The following is an 11,708-nucleotide window of genomic DNA, read 5'->3' as shown; positions in this document are numbered from 1 at the left end:
TTGAGTTTAGTTGAGCTGTCTCCAAGGGAAGGTGACGTGTCCTGTAGAACTCCTGAGTGGATTATGTTTCCCTTTCGGCCCTCAGGCCCGCCGGAAATCCTGGGTACCTCTGGAAAACACCTCTTCGTCTCCTATGTGGGCTGGCCTCCCTTGTGCACACTCTTAAGCCGCCCTTCCGCCCAGGAGCACGCCGGAATTCCTGGGTGCCTCTGGAAAACGCCTCTTCGTCTCCTATGTGGGCTGATATTATCATATGAAAACTACCAGAAGCAGGGTCTTTGAGGCTCATGAATTAGCTGTCTCTGGAAGTAACCTATGAATTAGCTGTCTCTGGAAGTAACCTTTCACATTTCTCTTCTGTGAATACAGGAAGTCGGATGCAGTGGAAATGGATGAAATGATGGCAGCCATGGTACTGACATCCTTGTCCTGGAGCCCGATTGTGCAGAGCCCTCCAAGTGCTGAGGCCAACTTTTCTGGTGAGGAATTGGGGCCTCAGTGAGCTTTGGGTTTCAGGGACTGACTTCTTCTTCTTTGGGGCATCTACTAGTGAAAAATCACCAAACTAGCAATCGGATTTCTAGAGTTCCTCTTACTTCTACCCTCAGACTTGCTGAGTGACCTTTAGTTAGATGCTTCTGTTATTTTTCCTCAGTTTCCTCATCTGGGGAGAAGTCTCCTGGTGCATTGTGAAGATAATTGAGCACAGGACTGAGCCTCATTGGCTACCTTAGTAAGTTCTTTTATGGGAGTAAGTTGAGTGAGGCACATTGGACCCAAACAAGGCCAGAGGAAGAGCATTTAATTCACAAAGGTAGAAATACAGTAAATGGTTCCCTGGAGGCCTCATTCATGCTCTATTGCAAAGGTCCTGGTTCAGCCTTGTAAATGAGTGTGGGCCTGTGGGCCAAAGAAGGAGCTGTCGTGGTACAACAAAGTATTCAGCTGCTACCCAGAGGCTGGTGGTTCAGATCCTCCAGTGGCTCTGTGAGAGAAAAGACCGATGATGTACTTTTATAACTGTTCAAGAAAACCTGTAGAACAGTTCTGCTTTGTCATTTGTTGTTGTGTGCCATCAAATCGGAACCTACCCTCCATCAAGTTTTCAGAGGCAGTAAGTCACAGAGGAGGAGATTGCCCATCCTTCTCCCACGGAGCAGCTGTTGGATTTGAACCACATGCCTTCGGAATTGTAGTGCAGCTTCTTACTACCAGGCCACCAGGGCTCTCTCTCTGTCATATAGATAGCATCCCTATTAGTGTGAATTGACACAGCTTATACAACAGCAACGAAATAGACCGTAGATCTTAAATAAAGCAACTGAAGTCTAAAATCGTATTGTTTAATCAAAACAGTAGTATTAATTCAAAGCTAATTAGTAAAGTAAAACAAAATTCTTCTGGTTTGACTCCAGAATACACTGTTAATACTGAAGAAGAAAGGGTCTGCTGGATAGTAGCACTTTGGTAAGGCGGATCGTAGCCCTGAAGTTGTTTTGTACTTCATTACAGGGCTGGCCTAACGTACTCCCAGGGAAGAACTTTCTCATTGGTGAGATCTCACTGAATTGCAAGTGACTTAGTTAGGAGCTGGTAGAAAAACACAGGATGGATTTTAAGCACATGCCAGGAAAGAGATTGGCCTTTATCAGTGTCCCGCACACATAATCTCCCTGTATAGACATAAGTTTAAAGGCATGATTAGTCACCCAACGATTGGAGTACTGGAGTAAGTCAGACGATGGTGAGACCTAGGTGTAAAGCATAATATTGCCTGTCTGCACTTTCAGTACTTTGGAGCTTCATAAGCAAAAGGGAGAGGAAAAGAGGCAAATGCACATTGTCAGGGGATTCTGCAAGCTTACTATCTATGGATACTAGTCCATACGGTGAAGACGTAGGAAAATATTATAAAAGGAAAGAAAATCGACTCTCATTCCAGCAGAAGAGTATGTGCATATAAGTGTATATTACACACACAAACACACATGTGCCCCATTGTATACACGTCTTACTCATAATACAACATATCCTGAGATCGTTAATTTCTTTTTGACAGAAAGTTTCATTATCTATTAAAGATGTCTTTCTGCTACAGAACATTTCTGGTTTTATTGTTGAAGTCAGTGGAAAAAGAACGCTTCCTTGCACTTGTTTTGACAGTACATATACTAAAACTAGAATGATTCAGAGAAGATTACTGCTGCAGTATCGGAAGAATGATTGAGTTGACAAATGTTTTGTTATATATGATTAAAAAAACCCAACCAACACAACAAAACAATAAACACCCTCAGCTTCCTTGGTAGCAAATTAGAGTTAGTTTATTTAAAGATTGATTATATGGAAAATATTCTTTTAAAAGAATAACAATAGTTTTTAATATTTAATGGAAATGTGTCCATTGTTTGTTATGGAAACATTTCTGCTTCATAAGTGTTAGACGAAGACAGAAACCCAGTAATTACTTTAAGAAAGTGACATATCTGCTCCCCTAGATATAAATTCTAGCTTGGATGACAGGCTGTTATTGGAATATTCTGCAGTGTGAGGTATATAGACAATAACAGATACCGGCTTCTAATTGTGGGTACTCTACCCATAGCCACCTCTTATCTTTAGTCTCTGTATTACTTGGATGGCTCTGTGTGTGTATAGAAATGGCAAGAGCAAGGAAGTGATTAAGTATTTCTTAAAAGTTTATTATGAACCCTTAATGTTTTGTATTTTCAGTGGAATACTTGATTTTCATGGTTTTGGGTATTTACTATCCTTGAGCTAGGCAACCAACCAGCCAAGTAAATTGAGTAACTTATGAACTTAGTTTTATCCTATAATTTACAGGTAAATTTATGATACCAGCTTTTTGCTTTTGCTTTGTGTTTTTCTTCTCTTGCATGCAGGCTCTCCAGTTTTGGAGTTTGAGCCTTTTTTTTTTAACTCTTGTATTTTTTTTTTTACTCTTGTATTGGAGTTTGAGCCTTTTGAAGTGGCTGTGTACTGTTTCTCCGCAGGAGATCCTGCTGTAGGGTTTGTTACATACTGCCTGTCCTGTCATTGTCTTCACCATCTTGACCACTACAGATGTAGTTTCTTTCTTCCTGACACTTTGATCCCTGTGAGTTTAGACGTGGGAGCTCCGATGGTGTCATCTGTAAAGAATTCACTGATAACCCAAAGGTTGTGCTTCTCTGGTTGTTCAAATCCACCATCAGCTCCATGGGAGAAGGAGGAACAGCTCTTCCTGTGTGATTTACAGCCTCTAAAGAGAGAAGTTAATGGACATGTTTCTGGGGGCGGGGGCGCTGTTCCTTGGAGACAGACATGATGCTCGGGGAAGGCAGAAAGTTGAAGGAGGTGAGGACCATTGATCGGCGGATTGACACAGTGATTGCCGCAGTGAACTCTAGTGTGTCGGGAAGTGTGAGGATGGCACAGGACAGGACAGGGTTCAGATTTGTTGTTCATAGGGTCGCTACAGTTGTACTCCATGTACAACAACAACTACGACTACTACAAAGACAAGGAGGGTCAGCTATGAGTTGGTTCCAACTTGAGTGTAATGAATTTGACTTTTTGAGATTAGAAGAAGGGCTTTGGGGGACATGAGACATGATATCTGCATGCTTCACAATTGTTTCCTCTTTCTATCAGCATTTTAGTCCTTCTGTAGGAGAAATTAATCCGAGCTTGTTGCCTAGGTGTGAATGAGTTGGACCTGCCGCAATCCGAAGCTGGACAGTTTCAAAGCTGAGGATTTAACGCAACTCCCGCACCTTCTCCTTGTTGAGATGCACTGCCGGGAACAGGGCTGGTGGTTCAGGGCCTCATGAGGCAGAGGAGTTTCCAGTCATCTGTGATTAGTTAGAATTACTCTGAAAGGTTGTCCTGTCTTGTCTTCTCCAACTGTACCTCTTCAAATAAGAAGAGCAGCCTGCGCTGCCGCCAGCAGTGGTAGATGTTAGACCCTCCTGATAGTTGGAACAACTGAAAGGTTTCTTTTCACTCACAGGCTTTAGTGCTCTTGCTGCGATTTAAGCTACTGAAAGGTATTTTCCAAAAACACCTTTTAACTTGACCTTTCCGTTCTGAATAGGGTGCCTAGCTGTAGGGCAGACATCCTAAGTGGTATTTCACGTGCTTTTATGTTTGTGTTCTCACCCACCTGTGGAGGCATGCTCCCTCCACCTGGAGTGGCAAAGCCAGAGCCTGCGATTGATGTGCAGAAGCAGCTCCCGGATATGAACGCGTGGTCTCTTGGCCTGGACTGCTAGTGTGGAATCAGTGCTGTACTGGAGCCCTGGCCAGGTTCTAGTCCATGAATATCCCCTTGTCTTCTCCCTGGCCAGCTTCCCGCACCTCCTGTGATCTGTGGAAGGAGAGCGGCGATGTGTCCGACAGTGGCAGCAGCACCACCAGCGGACACTGGAGTGGGAGCAGTGGCATTTCAACCCCCTCGCCTCCCCACCCCCAGGCCAGCCCCAAGTATTTGGGAGATGCCTTTGGTTCCCCACAAACCGATAACGGATTTGAAACAGACCCTGACCCTTTCCTGTTGGATGAACCAACTCCACGCAAACGAAAGGTATGTGGTTGTGCTGTGAATTGTGGGGCTGATGTCTGCATAGTGGTGCGAGGGGCAGGGACAGTCAGTAGAGGGCGGGCCCTCCAGGAGTTGGACGCTCCCAGCTTCGTCCCTTTCGGAAAGGGAAATGCTTTCTCTTGCTGCTTTTGTTACCTCATGATAGTCCCAGGAGTCTACTCTTTTTCATGAGTGAGGCTCTGGTTTGTTTTTAGCCTCTATCCCTTCCTTCCTGTGGCTTGATAGAGCTTTATGCATGCGAGTTCTGATGAGGTCTTCTCTGCACCAGCAAGCGTGGCTGTTTGCTCTTCCGGCCGTTTCGTAGGTGCAGGTTCTCTGGCTCCTGGTTGTCAGGATCTTTGGTCCAGTAGAACCTCTTTCCTAGATGTTTTTGTTTGGTTCTTCCAGAACGCAGAGGAGAGTAGCTGCGTGATATGGAAGCCTTCCCTGGGTTGGGGTGAGAGGAGGGAGAAGAACATAACCCAGTGACCTGCTCTGCCTTTCCCTCTAGAACTCTCTGAAGGTGATGTACAAGTGCCTGTGGCCAAACTGTGGCAAAGTTCTGCGCTCCATAGTGGGCATCAAACGGCATGTCAAAGCCCTCCACCTGGGGTGAGTATGAGCTCCATTTTTACCTGTGGTACCTTGCAGGAGTTCACCTTGCAAATTCATCATGACCCATAGCTCAGAATGCCTTTAAGAAAAACACTTATTGAGAACACCACCTTTTCACTTCCTTTCCTCTCTGTCTGGCAACATAGCCCCATGAAAGGATACCTTAGCCCAGAAGGAAGAAGGTTCCTGTTCTGCAGACTGGTGACAGTTTGCTCTTGGATGAGAAAGGAGCTCTGTCTATCTCATGGATGTGTCTTCTTACCTCATTGTAGAAAACAAGGTGTCTTGAGTTTGCAACAGGGTGGAATTGAGGCAGTTTGGTTCAATTACTGGTGATAACTGCAATCCAAGAATTAGAGAGGCTGGGTTCTGGGGAGTTGGAGGGCTGTTGGCATTGACCTTCTGGATCCAGGGGCTTTATTGTCTGCAGATCTGGGGCTGAACTTCATGGCTGCTCATAACAGAGGAGATAGCTCACAGGCCCTGAGGAAGGCTCTTGACTACAAATAGATAGGGTCCAGGAGGACTCATGGCAGAGCTCAGAGTGTATGACGGATGACTGTTGGAGGAGAGAGGTTCACACACATTTCTGTCAGAGCAAAGGCCTTAGGCAGGAGACTTACCTCCCAGTGACACCATGTCAGGAGATGGGCTCCTGGTTGCTCCGTGGTTCTGGCCCCAAGCAGCTGCTAGTCCCCTGTTCTGAGCTGAGGTGGCTTGCACCTAATCCTGGCCATGTCCCCATATCACACAGGGACACTGTGGATTCAGACCAGTTCAAGCGGGAGGAGGATTTCTACTACACAGAAGTCCAGGTGAAGGAAGAAGCTGCCGCTGCTGCTGGCACCCCTGCCCCTGGGACCCCCACAGCGGAACCAGCTTCTGTCCCCAGCGTCAACAGCACACCCCTTGCCATTCTTTCACCGCCTCCTCCCAAAGCCCAGTCCACAGGCCCAGAACACGCTGGCCTGGAGTCTTACCTGCCTTCGGATGCTCTCAGCAAATCGGCTCCTGGTTCCTTCTGGCACATTCAGGCCGACCATGCATACCAGGTATGGGCTGGGACACTAGGAGTACAGCCTCGGGGCTGTGGGGACTCTTGGGCTGATTTACAGCTGCCCACCCTTGTCAGAGATGCTTGACAAGCCTTCCTGAAGGCTGAATCCTTTGGCCGAATTGCTCATCTCTTGTATAAAAAAGGAACAGGCAAATTATCGCACATTCAATAAATGTGGGAATTCCAGAGTTTGACATTGGTAGCTGCCCTGAGTGGTAGCCATCTAGTTGAATTTCCCAAGTAACCAGGGTAATTTCTTTGGATTGGAGAATTATTGTATCATGGTTTGTTAAAGCTGATGAAATAGTGGAGTTAGGGTTCCCAGAGCAAATCTCTAGTTCCTAGAATGACGCTCTAGTAACATTCCAGCAATCAGTTTTTGTTTTGGTGGGATTTTTTTCCCCCTTTGAAAGTTTACAGAGCAAATTCATTTTTTTTCCCATTCAACAGTGTACACATACTTTGTTTTGTAACATTAGTTACAATTACTCCAGTATAACAGTGCTCCTCTGACCTGTTTTTTGGGTTCCCATGCCCATCTGCCTTCTTCCTTGCCCTTTCTTAGCTCTAAGATTTGTCTTTGGTCAGATTCTACTCTCTTGCTCTCCTATGGTTTATTGTAAGAGCATGTTTCTCTCAAGGAGGCATCCACAGTAGGCCTGTCTGTTGTCTGGCAGAGTGTGGTCCTTGGGGGTTCAATTCCAGATTTGAAGAATATCCGAGGGGCACAGGCTTAGGCTTCCACCAGTCTCAAGCCAGTAAGCCTAGTCTTCTTCCGTGCAGCAACCATTGTTTGAATATCTACATGTGCCAAGCATTGATAATGAGCTTTCCAGATAAAACAAGACATAATTTCTGCCCTTGTGAAGTGATCTAGGTGGAGAGAGGAAAATGTAATTCTGATTAATGATAATAAATAACAAAAGAATGAAATATGTGAGTGTAATGAACAATCAGAATAGCCTATAATAAGTAGTCCACAATGCCTTGACTGAAGGTGTGAGCAAAGTATCGGTCTGAGAAGAAACACACTGTTAACCTGTGAGGCTGGGAAAAGTGACCATGGAGGAGGTGACACTGAGAGTGGCTATTTCTGTACTTAGTAGGTGCGCAGTGCCTGTGCAGCTGCTCTGTGCCACTTTTCCTTAAATCTTGTTTGCCTCCAGTTTGATTTTATCAGACATTGGGATAATTTGCAGGTTAGTCATTTAAAAAGCAGTGCTTTGAAAATGAGCCAGCTTTCCCTCTGATTAGAGAGCGTGGCTGCTTCAGTGTTTCAGGTTTGCCTCACTTCAGCCGTGACCGACTGAGGTGGATGGCTGATGCTTCCACAGATAGACCAGAACCTTACCTGTCCATGCGAGTGTTGTCTCACGGTCGTTGCCTGGAATGCCCCACCACACTTTCTGTAGCAGTGCCACTCATGCATAAAGACTTCATGAGATGCCTTTTGGAAATGCCTATAGCATGTTCTTGGTAGATAATCAACCTGTTTTCATCACTTTGTGATGATTAAGTCATTGGGTTGGCACACCAGCCAGCTTTAAGAGCAACTCCCAAGAATAGTTCCAAAAGATTAGAGCCTTGGATTGAGGGGATAGCTTCAAACATTTAGAAACTCTTGTTTCTCTTGGGAAGATACGGCCTGTGTTTCTCAGTATTTTCTGGTCATCTCAGACACAGACATGAGCCTCCCGCTGCAGAGTGGTGGGTTAGGGATGATCAGCTGACTCTGAGAGTTTACTGGGATGGGATGTTGGCTGACACCCTCTTGTCCCAACAGGCTCTGCCATCCTTCCAGATCCCCGTCTCTCCACACATCTACACCAGTATTAGCTGGGCTGCTGCACCCTCCACAGCCTCCCCTCTCTCCCCGGTAAGTGACTCGAAGCACTGTCTGGGCTCAGGCTCTTTTTCATATCGACAGTGCTGGGGAAGAATCAATGCCTTTAAGCTGTGGTGTTAGAGAAGAGTACTGAATATCCCGTTGTTGTTGTTGTTGTGTACTGTCAAGTTGGGACTGACCCATAGCTGACCCTCCAGCAGGTTCTCTGAGGCAGTTAATCACTTGGGAGGAGACTGCCCATCCTCTCCTGTGGAGCAGCTGGTGGCCTCGAACCCTGTGTCTTCGTTATTGCAGCCCAACTTCATGCCACTAGGCCACCAGAGCTCCCTGAATATGCCACGGACTGCCAAAAGAACAAATAGATAGGTCTTAGAGAAGGTGTAGCTTAGAGTGCTCCTTGAAGACAAAGAAGATAAAGCTTCATCTCACGTTCTTTGGGCATGTTGCTAGGAGACACTATGTTCCTTAGAGAGGGACATCACGCTTGGAAAGGTGAAGGGACAGTACCTCTCAAGAGAGAGGAAGACCTTCAACCAGATGAATTGACACTGCAGCAATCAATGGAATCCAGTATGTCCGAAATTGTGAGGATGGCACAAGATAGGACCGGTTTCAGATCTGTTGTTACAGATTCACTATGGGTTGTACTCTACTTGATGGCACCTAACAGTAACAACAATGCCAGAGATCTCCAGCCCTTTACTTCTTGAAACTCCTGATGTACTCGCCTCTCCTGTGATAATCCCCCACTGGAGACAGGCTCACTTAAAGGGTAGGATGAGGGTGCTTACAGAGGAGCATAGAGATTAAGCAAGTTCATTGTCAAGAAAATCCCAAGGCCAGGTTGTTTGTAGGTGTCAATTACAGTTTTCATATCAAGAAGAAAGGAAAGGAGACACAATTGAAAAGAGAAAAAAGAAAGTGGGAACAGTGAAGAAGATAGAGCACATGAAGGGGTATAATGAGTCAAAAGTCTCCATGTGCTTTATGGACCAATGTATTACGCTATTTGTTCTCGAGCTAAATAAACGGCACGTGATTTTGAGTCATTTCTCCTGAGTTCTAGCTGTAAATGTGTCATGCAGCAACAGTGTCACTGCACGCTTCAGTGCTGGAAGGTGCCGTTGAGGCCGTGGAGTCCCGCCCCTTTGTTTCCTAGACTGTTGTTGTTGTTGTGTGCTGTGGACTTAAAACCAGCTGGAAACTCACTGGTGTTCCTAGTGACCTAGTGGGTAGGGAGTTGCGTTGCCAACCCAAAGGCACATGGTTTGAATCTCCCAGCTGCTCCATGGGAGAAAGAAGGGCAGTCTCCTCCTGTGTGATTTACAGCCTCTGAAAACCCACTGAGCCAGGTCCTAGACAGTAGCTGTCTCTCCTCTAGAGAACAGTCCAGTGGGCAGCTGGCCAGTGACTATCCTTGGCCCCGCTATTGTTCTCCACTTGGTCTTGAGCCTTGAAAGCCTGCTTCCGCCACACACCTCTAATGTGGCCCCTGATGCAGAACCCTCACCTCTCCCTGAAGCAGCCCTGCTGAGAAGGCACTGTTGCTGCTGTGTCAGTGCATGACACGAGCCCAACTCTCAGAGGGGATCAGTCAGGGATGCTGCCTGCACTATAGAGGAGGGCGGCTCTCACCTCTCCTGACGGCCCTCATGCTCCCGGTCTCAACTTAAGGTCCCTCTCCCTGTGCCCAGGTCCGGAGCCGGTCACTCAGCTTCAGCGAGCCTCAGCAGCCACCACCTGCAATGAAATCTCACCTGCTTGTCACTTCTCCACCACGAGCCCAGAGCAGTGCCAGGTGAGAGGTCCCCCATCTTGTCTTTCTCTCTGGCTTCTGTCCCCGCCCTCTCCACCGAAGTGGCAAAGCGGAGTCCTCTAAAAGTGTCACCTCCAGTGAGGGGAGTTCAGATGGGGTACATGCTATCTGGGAAGGCCTGTCTTCTGTGTCTCTGACCACCTGCCTTGTGGGTTTCAAGCCACTGGCCCTTCGGTTCCGAGCCAGCCGCTCATCCCAGTCTGTGTGTTTTCCGAGCCTCGTGTTTGGCCACGCTCCAGATCTAACCACCAGCGCGTGACTGTGTACTCTCATTACTCTTTCTTGGCAGGAAAGCCCGTGGGGAAGCTAAGAAGTGCCGCAAGGTGTACGGCATTGAGCATCGAGACCAGTGGTGCACAGCCTGCCGGTGGAAGAAAGCCTGCCAGCGATTCCTGGATTGAACCTGTCCAACCGGCTCAGCCCTGCTCTTTCTGGCCCTGACCTGCAGTTGGATGACAAAAAAGGCAGCGTGTCACGAGAAGCCCTCAGCAGAAACTTAAAAGATAAAAGTGAAAATGTGGTGTTTGGGCTCTGTTGGCCAAGGATTAATACTTAAAACATTTTCCCCCATGTGAGAACATTTTATTTTTTTATAAAAGAAAAGAAACGATTTCCCCCCACCCCTAAAATAGGAGAGAGCCAGAACTGGGTGTTCTACAATGAACCAGAGACCAAAGAATGAATTACCCCCTTGCTCACACCTTGTTTCACTAGGGTGTTAGTTTGTATGCATCAAAAAAAGGGGCAGTGTGTTCTGTTTCTCGCTGAGTTGGTGAATTCTTTGCTTACTCAACTCTTCTGGAAAGGGACTATGAGCAAAATGAATTTATTTTTCTTTAAATTTTTTTTTTTAAAAAGAGAGAGGATGAAGAAGTTGTTTCCGTCTGATCGTTGGAGAGCAGGCCCCGTCACGGATGGGGAGGAGAGTGGGTGCCTGCACTCTCACGGGTGCCGTCTCCTCTCCTCTGTCTGGATCGGGATTGGGAGTGGGGAGCTCTTGCCCTCACCAAGCTGCTTCCATGGAAGTAAAAGGGAAACCCTTTTCTTGGTGATAGCTGTTTGAATCCGGGTTCCCTCAGAGGTTGGGTTTCTTCCCAACAAATACTCTATGGCTTCTTCTCAAAGCCCAGACTAGGTTTTTAAAGACTATCCCAAAGTAGCTGAGCCAAAAGGCTGAGGATTGATCGATACTTTTTGAAATGTGGCAGTTAAACACTACCTTGATCATTCTTTCCTGTTCTTTGAGGAAACACTAGAGGGTTTCGGTGTCTTTGAAGCTCTCTGCTGTTACATTCCTCTCGACGTTTCCTCCCTCCATTTATAGGCGTGAAACTTCTGAAACACATTTGTTTTCTTTAATGGTTAATTCTGAAGTCTTTATTCTGGACATTTTTATGAAAGCGGCCCTCTTACTTCAGTGACCCTCAGAAACTCCAGTGGGTTTTTCACTGGAGATCTTTCGCACATCCGTCCTAGGCCGCAGGCAGGGAGGGCGATGGAGGAGGTGAGAGAGGATAGAAAGACAGATGGCAGCTGCTTCCCATGGTGGAGGATTGTTCCATTAGTAATCTGCACCTCTAGGAAGGATCTCGTTTTCTTCCTCAGGTGTGAAGTAGCTAGCCCAGGACTCTTCATTTAACACGAGAGTAGTTCTGGATTCTTTGACCAAGGTGGGTCTGGTCAGCATGATATGGAGGGTCAGTTCTTTGGTTATAACCTCCCCAGATATTTGCTAAGCACTGTCTTTTGTCTAAAAGGCAGAATTGCCAAAACCACTGACCCTCTGCCTTCG

The 11,708-nt window shown here is 46.7% G+C and overlaps 1 protein-coding gene across 1 annotated transcript in view; it reads left to right on the top strand.

Annotated features, from left to right (window-relative positions):
* ZNF395 (zinc finger protein 395) overlaps window positions 1–10,317 on the top strand; it is a 22,791-nt gene extending 12,474 nt beyond the window's left edge. The window contains exons 4-10 of the mRNA XM_006884870.1: window positions 370–479; window positions 4,350–4,585; window positions 5,094–5,194; window positions 5,952–6,249; window positions 8,038–8,130; window positions 9,795–9,898; window positions 10,206–10,317. Of these exons, the coding sequence (XP_006884932.1) occupies window positions 370–479; window positions 4,350–4,585; window positions 5,094–5,194; window positions 5,952–6,249; window positions 8,038–8,130; window positions 9,795–9,898; window positions 10,206–10,317 (1,054 nt within the window). The remainder of the gene's footprint in view (window positions 1–369; window positions 480–4,349; window positions 4,586–5,093; window positions 5,195–5,951; window positions 6,250–8,037; window positions 8,131–9,794; window positions 9,899–10,205) is intronic.
* The last annotated feature ends 1,391 nt before the right edge of the window (window positions 10,318–11,708 follow it).

This window comes from Elephantulus edwardii, unplaced genomic scaffold (assembly GCF_000299155.1).
Source record: "Elephantulus edwardii isolate Elephantulus edwardi_28Jun2011 unplaced genomic scaffold, EleEdw1.0 scaffold00038, whole genome shotgun sequence".
Taxonomy (NCBI): domain Eukaryota; kingdom Metazoa; phylum Chordata; class Mammalia; order Macroscelidea; family Macroscelididae; genus Elephantulus; species Elephantulus edwardii.
Note: the sequence above shows the minus strand (reverse complement) of the source record. Positions and strands in the feature narration are given on the sequence as shown.